At 38.0% G+C, this 18,403-nt stretch overlaps 2 protein-coding genes across 3 annotated transcripts in view; one reads left to right on the plus strand and one right to left on the minus strand.

Annotated features, from left to right (window-relative positions):
* Nucleotides 1-3,277, minus strand: part of LOC130412869 (NXPE family member 3-like) — a 17,870-nt gene extending 14,593 nt beyond the window's left edge. Inside the window, exon 1 of the mRNA XM_056737661.1 lies at nucleotides 3,131-3,277. Coding sequence (XP_056593639.1) covers nucleotides 3,131-3,277 — 147 coding nt within the window. The remainder of the gene's footprint in view (nucleotides 1-3,130) is intronic.
* Nucleotides 218-16,401, plus strand: LOC130413287 (NXPE family member 3-like). Of its 2 annotated transcripts, XM_056738378.1 has the most exons (8): nucleotides 218-2,619; nucleotides 2,708-2,772; nucleotides 8,186-8,530; nucleotides 8,676-9,091; nucleotides 9,363-9,433; nucleotides 14,939-15,142; nucleotides 15,360-15,700; nucleotides 15,816-16,401. In XM_056738378.1, the coding sequence occupies exons 1-8, from the start codon at nucleotides 2,583-2,585 to the stop codon at nucleotides 16,011-16,013; spliced, it is 1,677 nt and encodes a 558-aa protein (XP_056594356.1). In that variant the 5' UTR covers nucleotides 218-2,582; the 3' UTR covers nucleotides 16,014-16,401. The 2 variants fall into 2 exon arrangements, with proteins under 2 accessions (XP_056594356.1, XP_056594357.1); XM_056738379.1 differs by lacking the exon at nucleotides 15,816-16,401 and having other exon boundaries at nucleotides 15,325-15,479.
* The last annotated feature ends 2,002 nt before the right edge of the window (nucleotides 16,402-18,403 follow it).

Genomic DNA, 18,403 nt, shown 5'->3' on the forward strand with positions numbered 1-18,403 from the left:
CAACAAATACCTTTCAGTGGACTCCAAGATACACGCTGCCCCATCCTGGTACTCAAGATTGAATATGTAACATGCTATGAACAGAGTGGGAAGGCCAGACATGAAGCTGTGCTGAGCACCATCACACACAACCTGCAAGTGTGTCCTAAAACAAACAATACCACATGTGACAATAGTTAATAGTTACTATATAATTTTATCTTTAAGCTTTTTACATTTAAACTACATTTTAGTATAAGTGACTCTACAAACAAACTCTAAGCAAATGACAAAGAGTAACTTTAAACACACACGTAACTTACACGTAAACAGTACTTATACAGAAATATAAGCCAACTAACGTTGGGGATGTCACGGTCAAGAAATTGTCAGACTGGTATTTGTAACAGGCCGTCTCGTTGCCACCCTCCAACGGTGCTATTTGGGAGACAGTCTTCGCCTTCGCTGATGGTATGAACAAAAACTTCTGTCCTCAGGTGCTATAGCGACGGAGAATGTTTGAAATTTTACCGCGACGGCGCTGCTAGACTCCTTCGGTCCCCACGGATTGAGGTTGAATCCGGGGTTACCAATATGAAACGCGAATGTAGATACCTCTATATAAAGTTACGAGCATGAAAGTTACCAAATATGGAAAAAAAACGTAATAAATCACTTACCACAGGTGTGAATCACTCATTTTGCGCACTACCCCAATCTCGACTGTTGAAAATCCTCCCGCCATTGTAGATTTGAAATTTACAGCAATATTCTGTACATTTGAGTTAATCAGTCACGTGACTCCAGAATGAATTGCACTTATTCTGTATTATTTAAAAAACAATCAGCTTCTGTAAAATAACGCTGTAGTTTTAACAGCAATTCGTTACAGTGAAGTGTGAAAAGACAGTACTGTGTAGAACACAACTGAGTTTCACTGATAAACTTCAGTTTATGCTGTTATGTTTCCAGAGCCTAACCATATTGCATTTTTGTGCATGCTCCTGCTCTTGCACGTGCTGCAAAGTATACGGTAATCTGCTAGTCTACGGTGCCACTTGTGTACAGACCTGTGCATGAAGACTTACTTTTGTGGATTTTGTTTTGTTAGGCCATCATATATAGGCTGGCTGTGTTGCAGAAGAAAATTGAGCACTCTTCTTTCTTTGGCCCAAGTAAGACTAGATAAAGTTGAGGGATTAAATTTTCCATTCATAAAGACTTTGTTTAGTCTTTTTAAATTTTGATTCTGAATTAATCAGTGTTTTGAACCAATCCGATTGATGACTTGATTAATTGAATATGAAAATAATTCAAATTATATATTTATAATTATACATTTGAAGTATTCATTGCATAGCATTATTCATGTATTTTTAATTTCAGTCTAAAAGTGCAATCATGCTACCTCGGAGTAAAACAAACTCTTGATTTTAAAGATTAAAACAATTAACTCTAATGTAAACGATAACATGGATAGTTGGAGTAGACCATTTCTTATTTGGATCATCAGAAAATGTATTGGCTCCACACCAACGCGCATAATCAAATGTAATTACAGAAAAGAATTTCCATGATTTAGCTGCGTGGTTGCGAATGCGTTAAAAACCTTTTTGCCCTTTTTTGCTCCGGTTTCACACCATTAGTTAGGTCTCGAAAATACAAAATACACCTCCGTGTTAACAGCGCCACTCAATGGCTAAAAATTGAAATAACATCCTATAACACAGTTTTGCTCCTACAATATCCATCCATCCATCCATCCATTTTCTACCGCTTATCCGAACTGCCTCGGGTCACGGGGAGCCTGCGCCTATCTCAGGAGTCATCGGGCATCAAGGCAGGATACACCCTGGATGGAGTGCCAACCCATCGCAGCTCCTACAATATGTTTTTAATATATTTTCTTTTTTTTAAAGTCCTATAAAAAAGGATACTGAGGGGATTTAAAAATTGTACATTTATTTATAATTTGTTGCCAATATTAGTTATTAATGAAATTGCACAAAGCATAACAGCATATATTCGTCCTGTATAGCTATAAATTACAGGTGAATTCATTAGCAAACCCTTTCTCTATCAGACAATATTGTATTTTACTCAAAAAGGGCATTAGAAAGCAACATTGAATAAAGCATAAAACGGGCAAAAATTCTATTTAGTATTCAGAAATGTATTAGAATCACATGTACAACTTATTATGTTTGCATTGGGGGAGGAATGAATCATCAAAAGAAACAATATAACAATTCTCTGCTATAGAGTTGCAAGGATGCCTGACTTTAAACTATTCACGCATGCGTCCTTGGTGGACACATGTGTGAATGCGACGTATTTATCCACCACGTTAGTGTCACGAGTCTATGGTGGCGACGTATTCTTCTCTCACGTAAAAGTACACGACTGTCTCCTCTGGAAGGCAATCCATGGCACTATCCACCTCCCATATCTATTGTGACTAAGTTGACAGATCTGTCTTCTCATCATATATCAAACTCAACGCAAACTCCGCCCCTCCTCAGATCAGTCTGACGGGGAAACGAACGGGTTCAAGTCAGAAAAAAAACTTTCCTAACTGTTCCAGGAACTGAAAACATATAGCTATGGTCATATCAACCACGAAGAAACCACATTTATTAGGTAAACAATCAGTACTTCATGAAAAGCGTTATTGAATGTTCATATTAATGGATAAATACACCGATTCAAAATGTGCTTGTTTCATCAGTTCACAGTTCTGGACAACGGGTTTCTGTGCTTCTGCTGGTATGTTTTTTGACGTCAGCATATTTGGTAAGTTATCAATAAAATTCGTGATTAATATGTTTAAGAATACATACACATTTAATAAACAAAAATGACTTATGTTTATTTAAAAGCTGACCTTAAGTCACAGCAATTTAATTACTTGTGTGCGAAAAAATAACTGACAATTGCTTGATTATGTTTTGATAATCACCAACACCGTTTAATCTTTCCTATAACCAACCTTAATATTAATCAAAAAATGAGCACACATTCAAATAAAATAAAACCAGCACATTTATTATACATAAATTGTTTTTATTGACCCAAACAACTTTTATACATTCGCCTCGCCCAACAGGACCCCGTGATAGGATTTGTGATGTTGTTTGTGTGGTGCACTTACAGTGGCGTCGCGTCGCACCCGTGGGGGCTGAGAGGGTTCAACATCCACTCTTTTTCCGCAGTTTTGCACAAACGCCTTACTGCAGTCGTTCCTCCGTTTCTCAGGCCGCTCGCTGCGGCTGCTTCCTCTACCCTCACTCTCAAACATGACACTGGCTTTGAGTGTGACCGGCTGGTGATTGGCTGTTCCGCCTTAAGTCCCGCCGCTCTTGCTGACTTTGATTTATAGGCCAGTTCGTGCTGAGGAGGCGGGAACTTATGATTATGGTTATTTACGTCTCCTTTACGTCTTGGTACTGTAAATGAGTGTTTATGCTTTAGAAGTTTTTAAATAAGCTTGATATGTGTTTGGGTAGATGTTCGGTTTATGTTTTGTTGACATGTTGAGCGTTTTCTGTATTATATTTCGTTTTTTAGACTTTTGCTAATTGGGATATTGTTCTGCAGCTAGCTAAATTCGGTCAGTGGTTCCCAGCCTTTTTTCCCTTCGGCCCCCTACGTACATATATGATAATCGGAGCCCCCCCAACCATCATATATGTGTGTGTGCGTGTGTGTATACACACATTATTGCTACTCACACACACCCATATATATATTATATATATATATATATATATTAGTAAATATAAATAAATTAACCGAAATAATGTAATCACAGCACTCCATCCAGGGTGTATCCTGCCTTGATGCCCGATGACTCCTGAGATAGGCACAGGCTCCCCGTGACCCGAGGTAGTTCGGATAAGCGGTAGAAAATGGATGGATGGATGGATGTAATCACAGATTAAATTAAATGGTTAAGATGATTAATTTAAAAGATTTTAATTACATTTTTACTTGAATACTCAAACAGCTGTGAGGGAACGCGAGTGATTAGTGTCAGCTGCGCGTTGCACCGGTCTTGCATCTATCATAGAAGAGATCGGAAGCATAAAAAGAAAAGCGACAGGAGTGTAGGACGAGAGAGGACCAGGCCTGGATTTTTTATGGTCTATTTTGTTTGTGTGGCCGGCAGTCAAGCGTGAGGGAGCTTTCTACTTTCGTTTTGTGGTTTGTTTATTTTAATAAAAGTTGCCTCCTATATTCCTTCCTTGGAAATGTGTTACAAAGTTTCTCTGCTATCATTCCTTGTGATTTTTATGTTGACACGAACGTTGACGCCTGACAGAGGACAATTCTCACGTGAGTCTCATAGCGAGAACCGCCAATTTCAGTGCTTCCATCTACCGCAAAGCCCGTGTGAATGTATGCTGATGGAGCTGATAATTGAAATAATTATTTAATATAACATATAACTATGTTTGACTGCATTATCTTGGCATTGTAAGCATGCTTTTTATATATAATGATTAGTGGAACACTTTATAAAACTTTATTTAAACTCCACGTTTGTCAGCTCCGGATGTTCCTTGGCACATACACATGCACAGTTATAAGCCAAAGGTGCTTTTTAATACCGTCGATCGACGTATATGTGTGTTTAAAGTCTGGTGAATGTAAATGGTATGTGTTCACTGGTCTTATTGGTGCAGCAAATCCATCCTCCTCCATCTTGATTATTTCATTTTTACGTTATATATGTTTTTTTTTCTTTTAAGTAATTTCTATTGTGATATATCTTTTAAATGAAGTATGTATATATATATATATATATATATATTTCTACGCTCAGGTCTTTTGCCAGTTCCTGAAATGAATCTGTGTGCTTAAAAAATAAGAATACTTTCTCGTCCCTGCCGAGTATCCCAATAGCACCAGGGTGGCGTAGTCGCTCACTGTTCAGTGGTCCATTGGTGTCTGGAAACATTAACAAACAAATCACATCCATCCCCCCGCACTTTTGAAAAGCTTGCTACGCCCCTGTACGCTCATACTCTTTTTCTGACACACTTGATACAACACTAACTTATTAATAGAGACTCAAATATATGAATTGGTTGGGTCAAATAAGGATGTCTCAGAACAGGTTTGAAAACATCTGCCCTATAGACATGGTTAGAAAATTAGTGAGGTCACAACAAAAGCCTTTGGTTTTGTGTGGAGAGAAACAGGCTCGTTTGAGATGGCAAAAACCTGCGCAGAACCGATCACCGGTTATCTGCGCGAGATGCATGCCGATAAGAAATGTGTCCGAGTTACGTCTGCCTTTTACTGATGTCATGCCGAAGTGTGTCAAAAAACTCTTGCGTGCAAGGCAGCTGTATCAGATCCTTCAGTCGGGCGTGTCGGAACACGGTCCGGGATGCCGCACGATCTGTTCTGCGCATGCGCGTAATTACGTAGTAGGGAACGTCACGATTTCCCTACACCAGGGGTGTCCAAAGTCAATCCTGGAGGGCCTATGTCCTGCAAAGTTTAGCTTCAACCCTAATCAAACACACCTGAACAGCTAATCAAGGTCTCTCAAAGCAGACTAGAAACTTCAAACAGGTGTTTAAGCAAGTTGGAGCTAAAGGCGGCACAACTGACACCATATTTTTGTTTTCATTTAACAGTTCACGGCGGGTCTATTTTAATGTTTTTAAATGTAGCATTACAATTTGTTTACGTGGTTGCCAATCCAAAATAAAAAAGGAGTTGTTACATGAACATACATGATTTTGGTTACATGTCTAAAGTCTGAGTCTTTCTGTCACTCCAAACCTTCAGTTTCCTCAAAACTACCTTTTGCGATTCATTGCTTTATGGCATTAGGCCTACTTAACTTGCCGTGTTTAGATCTGAGGTCAGTACTATTGTCACAGACGGGTTGTGTCATTTTTTGTGTCATGCTAATATTATTATTACTTTAAATTTAGTATTTTTGTATTAGCATGGATCTATATAGACTAATATATCTATCTATATAATCTAAATAATACCTTCAATAATCTTAATAATAGTAATAATAGACTTTGATTTAATTTGAGTCACAACTTATACTGTAAATAATGATAAGTGGAGAACTAAAGCTGAATGTGTCCAAAATACCCAGCTGAGATATTTATTATGATAAAATGTCATAAAATAAATTATTAAAATGTTTTCCACTTGTTTTTAAAGAAATCATTATTGATCTTAATTCAATTTTATAGGTATGAAGATTTTTTTCAATGAATTGGTTTACTTGACGTGTATTTTTTCAACCGACTTCGCTGATCACAAGCATGATGGGAAATCACTTGCTGACGAGCAGGGTTATGCTCATTGGCTAAGAATGTCCGCTGGTTTTTAAGAAGTTCAAAACTTATAGTAGTTTATATATTTTTTTATATTTGATGATGAAAACACCTTGGCAAAATCGTATACTATAAAGGGATGTTTTAATGTAGCCTGATTAGGGCATGTGTTTTATTTTATTTTATTTGTTTCGTTTTAATTATTACTTGTTTAAGTCCTATTTGTTGTCATTTTTTATTTATTGTATATTATGTTTTTGTAAATTTTTATTCAACAACATTATCCCATGAAATAAATAAGCCAATATATCAAAACAAATGTACACAGATAATTATATTATAACACTGTACAGCATCTTGACATGATGTGTTGCTTGCTTCTTCCACCATTTAGGCTACATAACTCCACATGTCATTTAGAAAGTCTGAAATGACTTTGAAAGTCAGAAGGACTGTACAAATTGACCACTTCTTCAACCAGATTACGAATTCTACGGACGTTCCTAGCAAAAAAGATAAACATTTGTTATTAGGGCCACTGTGCCTTAAACGCAACTTTTAATAATTTTGATAATAGATTAAAAGACTGTCCTCACCTTCATGTAAAAATAGGGATATATTAATTGCATCTGCTTCGTCCACGATTATAAAACACGAACGCGATCTCTTCCATTGCTGATGTTTGCAGTCCTACAATACAGCGAGATTCAGTGTCCGGCTTCCTTGCACTTTTTTGACTTCTCCCCTTACTGCAGCCCCCTTCTCTCGTCTTCATTTCAGGCGGGGAAAGGTGCATATCAAACGAGCCTATTATTGTCGATCATGCATTCTCTCCGGTCTCGTCTTTGGCCCCGCCCCTCTCGTTCATGGTATAGCTTTCCACCTGTGTTTCATTACCCTCACCTGCCCATTGTTATCCTCCTTTGCTAGTCACCCTCTGTAATGCCCTTGTGTTTGCTTTCCTGTGCTAGTTCCTTTTTTTATTACCTCTTGTCATGATATATCCAAGTAAGTCTTGCCTTGTCGAAATTCCTGTCTAGTGTAGGTTTTTGTTTCTCTCTGGTGGGAAGTTTTTGGTTTAAAATTTTTGAAGTATTTCTTAGTTACTTTGTTTGTCCCCCATTGTGGGTGTTTTGTTTGTAATTATTAAAATTTTCAATTGCTACCCCGCACCACTGCCTGCATCTGGTTCCTTTCCCCATCTCATGAGATGGGGTGTCAATAATAATGCCTATTATAAGCCTACTTATAAATGGTATCAATAATTCAACTTTAGGATTATATTTTTTTTTCTAAAAATATACTTATGAACAGGGCTTGAAACTGTGCCTAGTGGTTTTCCAAATTTACTAGCCACCTATAGGTGATAGATGTAACTGCCACCAAACTTGCCAAACAACATTGAAGAAGCTAAATTAATAGATTTAGAAAAACCTAAATGTGTTGCAAATGCAAGAGGCCAAAATGGAATGCTATGTATCTGAAATATGTTTAAGACCAATGAACACAAGTTCTGCTTTTCTAAAATAAAGGCAACAATCAAGATGATTTCAAATTGAGTCTATTTATTGAAACGTATCAACATTTGTCAGATTTTTTTCTTCAAGAGTCACAACATCAATTGTTGTAATATCACAGATGTGCAGTTAGTGGGACACAACTGACAAACACAATCCATGATTCTTCCTTTACTGCTTCACAACATTAGCCTGTAACATTCTACAAATACTAAGTACATACATACATGGAGAGATGCGCTCACACATCCGAATACACACATTTGCTTTGAGTTTTTTTGGGTGGGACATGGATTTGATATTTACTAATGATTGTTAATTGCTGTTAAAATCAAGCAGCTGCCTAACCTGTTGTTTCTGTTCTGCTGTCTTTAATAGGTTTTACCGACATTGCTAACGGTGAGAAGATTTGGTCCCCCCAGTCCTAAAGCTGCTCGCCCAAATAAATCATCTGGAATATCAGCGTTTGACATGGGAATCAGTCAGGAGGAGTGGGATAGACTACAGAAGGCTTTTGATTGGCCTGGTCCAGATCATGAAATCACTCAACTGAATCTGACCACGAGTCCAGTCTACACAACATTCTCTATTTTAAGACTCAATGACACTTACAAAATAGGCGATAAGATCCGTGTTACCATCACAGCCAGAGATCACATCAAGAACTTGAAAACATATGGAGGTGACTTTTTCCAAGTAAAGCTATTCAACTTAAAATTAAAGGTATGTTTCTGAGTACACTTGAGTTTGAATATATTACTGTCAAACTAGAATGTTTATTGTTACATAGTGTTTTATCTACATTTACTTGCTTACAGAGTAAATACAAAATTGTATGCATTTATTATTATGATGCATTTACTTAAAGGCAAGTGTTTACGGGGAAGTTATTGATCATCGTAATGGAACATACACTGTTGATCTTCTGTTACCTTGGGAAGGACAAGGACAAGTGTCTGTACGTCTGATGCACTCCAGTGAAGTTGTGCAGTTTTTTAAAAAGTACCGGGAGTCTTCATTCCCACGCAACCACTATTATGGATACTTTGTAGGACCAGGGCCCAATGGAGTCAGGATAAGTGAAAAAGTGGAATGTAATCTTAAATGGGGCAATGATGGAAGTTGGAGTAAAGGCAACTGCTGCTGTGAATATAAGGATGGAAAATCTGAGACGGTGTGGCAGTGTGAGAGACCAAAACAACTTTACTGTGATAACTGGGTTTATCATGAAAGAGGACCCTATCAAAGTCCATTAACTCCGTTAGAGAAGCAACTTATCACAAGGTAAAAGAGAAACTTGGGGTCAATGTAAGATATGTTGTTTTCCAAATCAACTTGTATATCTTAAATGGTTTATTTTGAATAGACTGCAAGTACTAAACTTGTGTTTGTTAGGGAAAAAATCCATGACCTTTTCATTGTTGTACAAAATGGTTTTATGTCATACAATCTGTTTATATGGTGAAATTTAAACATTTCAGTTGTATTTCATAAATTATAACTTTTAACACATTTTTATATAAGTGTTTAATTATTTATATATTTTTCTCTACAGCAAATTAACAAATGTTGGGATTCCTGGAGACACACGCATTATAAATGTTCTTTCCAACTCTTCAAGTATAGGTATGTTCAGCTTGGACTAATGCACTTCCAGTCAAACATTTTGGATCACTTGACAAAAATGTTTCTCATGCTCTTAAAAACTATTTTAATCTGAAGGTGTATGTTTCAATGTTTGGATAAAAATATAATTGTTCCGACAGAATCACATCCTTCTAGAAAACTGCATTTTTATTAAAAAATATATTTTTGAATTGGATTACTTGGACAAAATAATTGATAAAAAGAAGCAAAAAAGAGTCCAGCAAATATGGAAATTCCTTTAATACTGTTTTAAAAAGCGTCCGATATAGGCTTGATAGGTTATACATTTATATGTTGCGGTAATTGATGAAATTTATTAGCATAGTCGGTAATATGACGTGGTTAATGCAATAGGTCGAAAAAATAAGCAAACGTCAGTGTTTAGTGTCAACAAGTTTAATAACTTTTTCAAATATTAACAGATAATAAGAAATACATGGAAAGTAAAGCTTACTAATAATTGTTCAGGTGTTTAATGATATATGATAAATATATCTTAGATTCCATACTAGATTTTAGTTAAGGAGGAACTATTGTAAACGTGAGGATTAAGCTTAAGAGGTTAACTTTCTTTGTACTCATTTTTGTTGTACAATAGTCAACATACATGCAGTGGTCAAATACAAATTTAACATAATATTCATGGTGTCATGCGGGGGCTAACAGAATCGTTAAACCCCAGAGTCTCGTGAAGGCAAGAAGTGGTGGAAAAACATGGAGAATCGTGTTCTTTGAGAATTAGTGCTCAAAAAAGGTTTATTTCGGACCAAAAAACTTCCAAATATTGATAAAGTCAATATCCAAAAAATAAAACAGTCCAAAATGGAAAAAGTAGCAAGGTTTACCAAAAACTGGTCAATTCGTGAATATAGGTAAAAAAGGATAGTGTAATCTGGTATACTCCGGTACATAGCACAGATCAAGTACAAATTACAATCCACAGGACCCAAGACTGGGGTAAACAGAGTGGAGTTGTGGTTAAGACCAGACCATGTCTTTTGGTCGGGGTCACTGAGTGCAGCTATGACACGTCAGAGGGATCTAGCCCTCCCTGCAGATCCTGGTTTCTCCCCAGTTTTTTTTCTCCATTAATCAATCATTGGAGTTTGGGTTCCTTGCCACAGCAGGGCAGTGATGGCATGCTCACCGGGGGACTGCATTTATTTAATAATTAGATATTATTTATCTAATTATTTATTGTTGCTAAATTAACGTCGTACTCCACCACGCGTTTAAATAACGTTGCGCACCGATCGACTTTAAGTTAACATCACACGTCACTCAAAATGAAAAAGTATTGGCTAATATACAGAGCCCTTCCTCTTCTGGGTTTGCGCGCTCTACGGCAAGTCGGAGGCTCGTGTCATCTCAAAACCATATCCATGTTAACTTTGTGGAAAACAAAAAATGGAGAGAAATGAAAGAAAAATATATAACCATTACTGTACAGTATGTTCCAGGAAGTAATGTGTACAATTTGTAATATGTAAAATTATGTCAAGTCATGATTAAAGGTAGTTAACTATCAAAAGCCAACAGGATTAAATTCACATGCTTTGGATCGCCGTATTAATATTAAAACGCCGATTCCCTAACGCCGCAAGGCGTTAAATAAGCGCCGCCTGTATTGTAAACTGATGGTGTCAGAATTACGCTATAGATTATAGCCCAACGTTATATTTGACGTAGTTTAAAACCGTAATACGGTAAACCGAGTTAAACGTAAAAATGTTTCTGCAACAGTCCGGGGTGCTTATGAGGTTGTCATTGTCTGTTTCTCTCAACAGGTATTTGTCTGGCTTTTGTGGAAACTAACTTGGTATTAGTACCTATTGTATTATTGCTCTTGTATGACACATCGCCTTATTGCTCCCTGAGGTCGCTTTGTATAAATCACTTATATCATTAACTGTATGTTTAAATTGCAAGTTGACGTTGTTAGTGGAGTGGTTAGATTGGATGGTTTCTCTAACGTATATTTCCTCATTTGCCGGTTTGAGTCCCGCGCTGACCACGGAACGGTATTTACATCATTGGTATTGCAGGTTAGTTTATTTCGTTCTATTAAAGCATTTAATGCGTGTTTAATATATAAAGACTGTCAGAAACAGGAGCTCTTTCTCCACAATTAACTTAAAATATATTCCTGACACCGTACAGACAGCCTTGCCAACAGCCTTTAAATAATCACCTCAACGCACATCACCTGCCCACTTAAACTGCATTAGCACGCGACCACCCACTACGGGACTTTCCTCCGTGAAGAGACTGACGCTTCCGTGTGTGGAACTGACTTTCAGCCGAGCATTTAGAAAAGATTATGAAACAATATAAAAATTATGAGTCAGTTTGACCCCAACACTTTAAACCTCCAGAATATGATTGTTTTAACTAAAAGGTTTGTGTTGGGTAATTTATGTATTTGTTGAGTTCTTAAATATATCTTTAAATAAACTTTTTTTAATGTTGTGAGAGCTGTGGTTGACCAGACAGAGTTAGGAAGAATGTTCCACCAGGAAGAAGTTGTGAAGCAGAATGAGCGGGAACGCGATTAACTGTCCTTATGAGAATGCAATACAAGACATCACTGGTTTGCTGAACCCAGGGATCTTGATGGGGTGTAGGAGTGCAGGAGGGTGTGAAAGTAAGCCGGTGCAGATCCAGCGATAGTCCTGTAGGCAAACTTGACTTGAATCTGATACGGGCTTCGACCGGTAGCCAGAGGAGAGAGATAAAAAGGGGTGTCACATGAGCCCTTTTGGGCTGTTGGAAGACTGCATTCTGAACCAGCTTGAGCGGTTTGATAGCCTTTGCAGGAAGACGTGCAAGGCAGTAGTACAACCTTGAGATTACCAGGGCTTGGACAAGGAGTTGTGCCGCATGGTCAGTGAGATAGGGTCTCACCTTTCTAATGTTGAATAAGGCGTATCAGCATGACCGTGTTGTCTTTGAAATGTGATCATTGAAGGACCGCTGTTCATAAAATATGACTCCGAGGTTCCTGGCTGTTTTTCGGAAATTTGACGAATGGCCTGTAGGGTGAACAAACACAAAAACGTAATTTGACTTTCCCTGAGGCTTACAACAAGAACTTGAAACAGACAAGAACTACATCATGCCTAGCTGTGGGGTTATTAGCAAACAACGTATAACAGCGCCACCTTGGGGCTGTTTTCCACCAAATTCTGTATAACAAGATTCCCATTATTAACTTTTTCTTGAAGAACCTCCCTTTTAAATAAATTCTACATTAGGGTAGGATTTGTATAATTTGTGAAACTATTGTTTGGTCAAATGATTCCCAAGAAAATCGAAATGTTTCTAGCCCTTTCATTTCCATTCAATTCAATTCAATTTTATACGCTTTTTACAGTGTGCATTCTTTCAAAGCAGATTTACAGGAGAAAAAGAAAAGAGAAGCAAACAAAGAAGTAGAATACAGTACTTAACTATCAAAAGCCAACAGGATTAAATTCACATGCTTTGGATTGCCGTATTAATATTAAAACGGCGATTCCCTAACTCCGCCTGTATTGTAAACTGATGGTGTCAGAATTACGCTATAGATTATATCCCAACGTACAGTACTACATTTGCATTTCTCAGATCAGGTACCGATCACCGCCTACATTGTGCTCAGCTTCGACATGTGACCACGTCATCTAATGCCCAAAATTATACATCTGACGCTTATATATTATAGGATTTCGACCAGGCATCTAGCAAGCGTATTAGTCGGGGTGCCAAAGTCTCAAAAATGGGTTGAACCTGACATTGTCTGTGTAGAAGATTCAAGATATGGAAGAAAGGATGCGGGAACCGGCAAACATTAGAACATTTAATCAAATAATAAAAAAGTATAAAAGACAGCCGGCAGCCCCTCACAGACGACTGCCGGCAACACAAACATAAATATAAACTTAACATGTGTCCGGGCCCGGTCCTCTCTCTTCGATGGTCCGGTCGCTCGTTCTCTTATATGCTCCCAATATCCTACATGATTCGAGCCCGGTGTGCGCACTGCTGGCGCTCATTCACAATTACTCACCGGTCTCGAACCACTGTCTCGCCCCGCCTACTCCACTACATACCCCATCACCCCTCACAGGCCCGGGGGTACCCCCGAGACTGTGCATGCTCCCTCCCCCTCTCGAATCACGGTCTTGCCCCGCCTACTCCACTACAGTCTGCCATACTTTTTATTTGTTTTTCTGTTAACTTTGACCCTAAGAACCAATAATTGGAGGGTCTGCTCTGCCAGAAACATTGCGAAAAAATATTGTGGCCATTTTAGTCTATGTACCCCCAGAAAAATGAGATTTTTTTCCCCCTCAAAAGTATGGCAGACCCTGTCAAGTTCAACCCATTTTATTGAGCTTTTGAGACTTTGGCTCCCCGACTATATTCACGTCTGTTCTCCACTCAGTTACCAAAGCTATCCCCAAAAAGTTCAGTTTTCATAATCCCTAAGCTGCTGATCCTATCCTCAGTAAAGCCGTAAATGACAATCCCGTCCTCCTCGATACACAGTATAGGAATAACACTCTCAGTGGCCGAGACCAGATGACCCGTGGAGTCAGGGGAACTAACGAAACAGCCTGCAGCAGACATCCATCCGGAGGTTTATTTGAGGTCAAAAAGAAAAATCACTGTAACGTCCTTGCGTGTGGTTGACCAACACCTTCAGTGTAAGCTACTAGGGCTGGGCGATGTGACGATGTTATCGTATATCGCCAATATCTCGCAAATATCCCGATGTCTATCACAACAGACAGATACAGATGATAATTGATAACAATGGAAAATACGTGTTATTACATTATCATGCAATGTACACTTTTTTTCTACCGTTAATGTTCATGTGCCTGGGGTGACCGATTTTTGGAATCACTGTTTTGTTCGGTCAGTTAAAGGTGATGCTGTTTTCTGCCGGTCACTTCACAGATAGACCAAGAGAAAGACAAGTTGCATCGGCAAAGCAAAACCTCACGCTCACAGAGTTGTTTTGGGTTTTTGATTTGTCCTACCCTGTCAGATTTTCCCGACCGTAGGGCAAAATCCAAAGGGTTCATGTGGCGCGAAAACATGTTTTTCTGTGTCTTTGGTGAGTTATAAGTTGCCCTTGCTTGAATTAGACACGTAAAATTGCAAAAATTAAAGTGTTGAGACTAAAAATGCATTTGATTTAAATGCGATTACTCAACCAGACCTGCCTGAAACGCTTCATGTAACCGCACCCCAGGTAAAATCTAGAACGTAGATTTCATTTACTGATTTTTTTAATGCTTTTAGTCACAACATAATTCCCACATTACAGCTGTATTATTATTTCCATGTTTTGATGAGTTTACTATTATTCTAAAATGTGGAAAATATGTAAATAAAGAATGAGTGAGTGATCCCAAACTTTTGACTGGAAGTGTATATTTCAATGTACTTTCTTACCACAAACCTTAAAAGTAAATAACAATGTCTTTGCATTAGGTGATGCAGAGAGATGCAAATCAGGTCTGACCACACCAGTTCCTGCAGGATTCTATTTCCAAGATGTCTGGAAGTCTTTTGTATGTAACACTAGAAGGTTTAGTCCTCCACAAATGGCAGATTGTCTTGCAAATAAGATTCTCTACACGATGGGAGACTCCACCACAAGACAGTGGTTTGAGTTTTTTGAAAGAACTGTGCCAGGTAGGTCATTTTTATTGGATTAGTTTAAGGTGTTTAACTGATCACAGAAAGGAAGCTGATTCAAATTTGAGAAATGTGATTCAAGTTAACCCTTGTTCTTAAATAAAAAAAAATCACATCAATGACAAGCTTGGATGAGGAAGAAGGAATAATGATGTGAATACAGTATGTTTTACTTGCAGTAAACGTTTACATGGACTCCAACTTACTCATTCAGGTCTGAAAAGATTAAATCTTCACACCAATTCCCAGAATGGACCTCTGATGGCTCTAGAGATGAAGAAAAATATAATTATTCACTGGAGGCCACATGGACATCCTCTTCAGTTTCGTAAAATGCCAGCTGTTGATCTGCATTATATCAGCAATGAAATTGATTATATAACTGGCGGCCGTCATGCAGTTGTTGTCTTCACAATATTTGCCCATCTGGTTGTTCATCCGTTAACCTTTTATGTGCATCAAGTGGCCAAAATTCGTCAAGCAGTAATTCGTCTGCTGAATCGTGCACCAGAGACTACTATCATTATCAAGTCTGGAAACACTGGATTAACAAAGGTACAATACACTGTCACTTCAATTCAAAATCTTTGTTGAAACATTTATTTATGATGCTTATTTGTGCGTGATGTAAAACACTGTTGTTTTGTGGCAATTGTTTGTTTTGTTATAGAATGAATATGGAAATGACTGGTACAGGATGCAGTTGAACACAGTGATGAGCAAGATGTTCAGTGATATTAAAGGAGTGGTCTATATGGATGTCTGGCAGATGACTTCATGTCATTACTCAAGGGAAGACATTCATCCAGCCAGTGTTATCGTTGGCAATGAGCTTGATATGTTGCTCTCACATATTTGCCCCTCCTGACACATGCAAAGATCCTAAGCAAACCAATGCTTGAAGTGGGAAAAAAGTTCCGGTACTTTCTTTTACAAGTTGACAAATGCAACTTATTACAACATTTTAAAATTCTAGAATTTTAAAATAGATGAAATAATTTTAAAACATTGTTTGTGTTATCCTATAGAGCAGCGGTTCTCAATCCTGGTCCTCGCGCCCATAACACCTGCACGGTGTGGGCATGCTCACCGGGAATAATTATTTAATTATTAGATATTATTTATCAGAATGATCTTGCTTGTTCTATAAACACCATGCACTTATTTTTCTGTTTTCTTCTTATTGCACCTGTTAATCTGCTTTGGAACCATGCACATTGTGAAAAGCACTATATAAATAAACTTGAATCGAAATAAATAATATTACTCCACATACCCCATTCCACTATTATTGTTAAAATATGTACTGTTACTTGTTTTGTCTTGATATATGGTAGGGCTCAGGCCCGGACTGTCCATCGGGTGAACTGGGCTGATTCCCGGTGGCCTGTCGACTGAAATGTCAATATCATGTTATTGTAGCGCAAACGTGTGCGGCTCTTATGCAGATTTCTTTTGCTCTAGCTCAAAAGCATCAACTGTTCACGGATTAGTATCAGCTGTTCGCGATCAAGCTTCATCTCTGGAAGAAAGTGCGCTTTTGTAAAACAATGAGGTTACGCAGTAATTGCTAGTCAAACGTAATCTAATCTTTACACACCTGTTATATACAAGTTTTCTGACTGAATGTTTTTCGCTATTTCCGTGTTTATGTCTGTTAGTAATATGTATACACATGTCCCCATCAAAGCCCCACCTGGCCCCAATGAAGGGGATTTTGTGAACCGAAAGGTATTTCACAGTGTAAATGTGCAAGTAAATTACTATTACGATTATTAATATTCCAGATTAGCAATAAATAAACAAATAAAAGTAATGTAATCAAAAAGTATGCAGTTGACTGATTACAAATATTTTAGATGGTGTGTGACTCCATGTTCACAAATGTGGAAGCCACATGGCCTGGTTCTGTGCATGACACCAGGATTTTCAGAGGGTCTCATTTATGCACATTATTTGAACGTGGTAAGGAAAAAAATATTTAAAACTCACTGTATTACACAATTTTATTCTGAACCTAACAAAACTGCATTTTTCCAGGTGCTTACGATGAGATCCTGCTTGGTGACAGGGGCTATGCCTGCAACATGCTAAGTTCATGGAGTTTTACTTCAATTATTGTTTCTCAAGAAAAGCCAGTGATGGTGATCTTTTGCCTGCAATAAGATATATTGTTATCCAAGGGCAGCAATAGTGCTCTTTGTGAAAAATAGTGTTTTAGCACTTACTCTTAAGTTCATTTGAAGCAACTCAATCTCTAGTGCCAGTTTTTTCTTCTTTAAGGTGTCAAGTTCAATTTCTCCCCTTAATTTTTGTTTTTTTAATAGCAAAATATTCAATTTTCTGTTGACGATTCCGTTTATATAGGGAACTGATATCCCCCTGTGCCATTAAAAAAAAAAAAAAAAAAATTCAACACAAGCCTCATGCAACAAAAAAGGAAAAGTAGACTGCCCACCTCTGCATCACATGCTGTAGGCCTGTGTATAGGCGTTTCCTCCTGCAACTCATATTGCAGTCAGAAATAACATGTACACACCTATAAATTAAATAAAGTTATTTGTGCACGTCATATGATAGGGTTTCTTCACTGTCCTGTGCAAAAGAAAAATGGGTATTACAAAGTGTTGCACTTTCTTTCCTTTTGATGTAAAGTTAGAAATGGCCACCACTTTCTTGAGAACAGGTAAACGTGTTAGTGTATTATGTAAAACTACACAAAAGAGGAGAACTCAATGGCATTACGATACACTAGGAAAAAATGATGCAAAATATTTTTACATTTGTTATGCAGTTTTCACCTTTACAAGTCAAAGCAATTGTAAATATTTATCTGTTGAAATGACTGTACCAACAAAATATTTACAGTGTAGCAAGATGATTTAAAACTCATTTACCTGTAATTAAGGTGTTGCTGTTACGGGTCCCTGGCTTCTAAGGAAGAGCTGCCCCCAGGGATGCCCTTTACAATGGGTCGGTTCTCATGTAGCCCAAGGGCCAGCTCTTCTGCCGGGGTGTATAATGTGGGGGTGCAGGACCACCACTAGTTTTTTTTCTACTCCGCCTTTTTCTTGATTGCTGATTATAAACAGACAAACACATCATTTTAAATGTTTTTGGTAACAGATAAAGGCGGTAGCTCATCCTTTATCTGGGAGTCGGGGCGGGTTACCCGTCCTCTGCTCCTCCTCCTTGGGCGGACGGACGCAGGCTCCGGCCTCTGGCAGGCGGTGGCCGCACTCGGCACTTCCGCCCCCT

Source organism: Triplophysa dalaica, chromosome 23 (assembly GCF_015846415.1).
Source record: "Triplophysa dalaica isolate WHDGS20190420 chromosome 23, ASM1584641v1, whole genome shotgun sequence".
Lineage (NCBI taxonomy): Eukaryota > Metazoa > Chordata > Actinopteri > Cypriniformes > Nemacheilidae > Triplophysa > Triplophysa dalaica.

Bases quoted from the DNA above. Each gene is read 5' to 3' on its own strand.
- LOC130413287 (XM_056738378.1), top strand. From the start codon at position 2,583: ATGGTCATATCAACCACGAAGAAACCACATTTATTAG. The intron at 2,620-2,707 runs GTAAACAATCAG...TTGTTTCATCAG, and splicing joins GAAGAAACCACATTTATTAG to TTCACAGTTCTGGACAACGG. The intron at 15,143-15,359 runs GTAGGTCATTTT...TTACTCATTCAG, and splicing joins TTTTGAAAGAACTGTGCCAG to GTCTGAAAAGATTAAATCTT.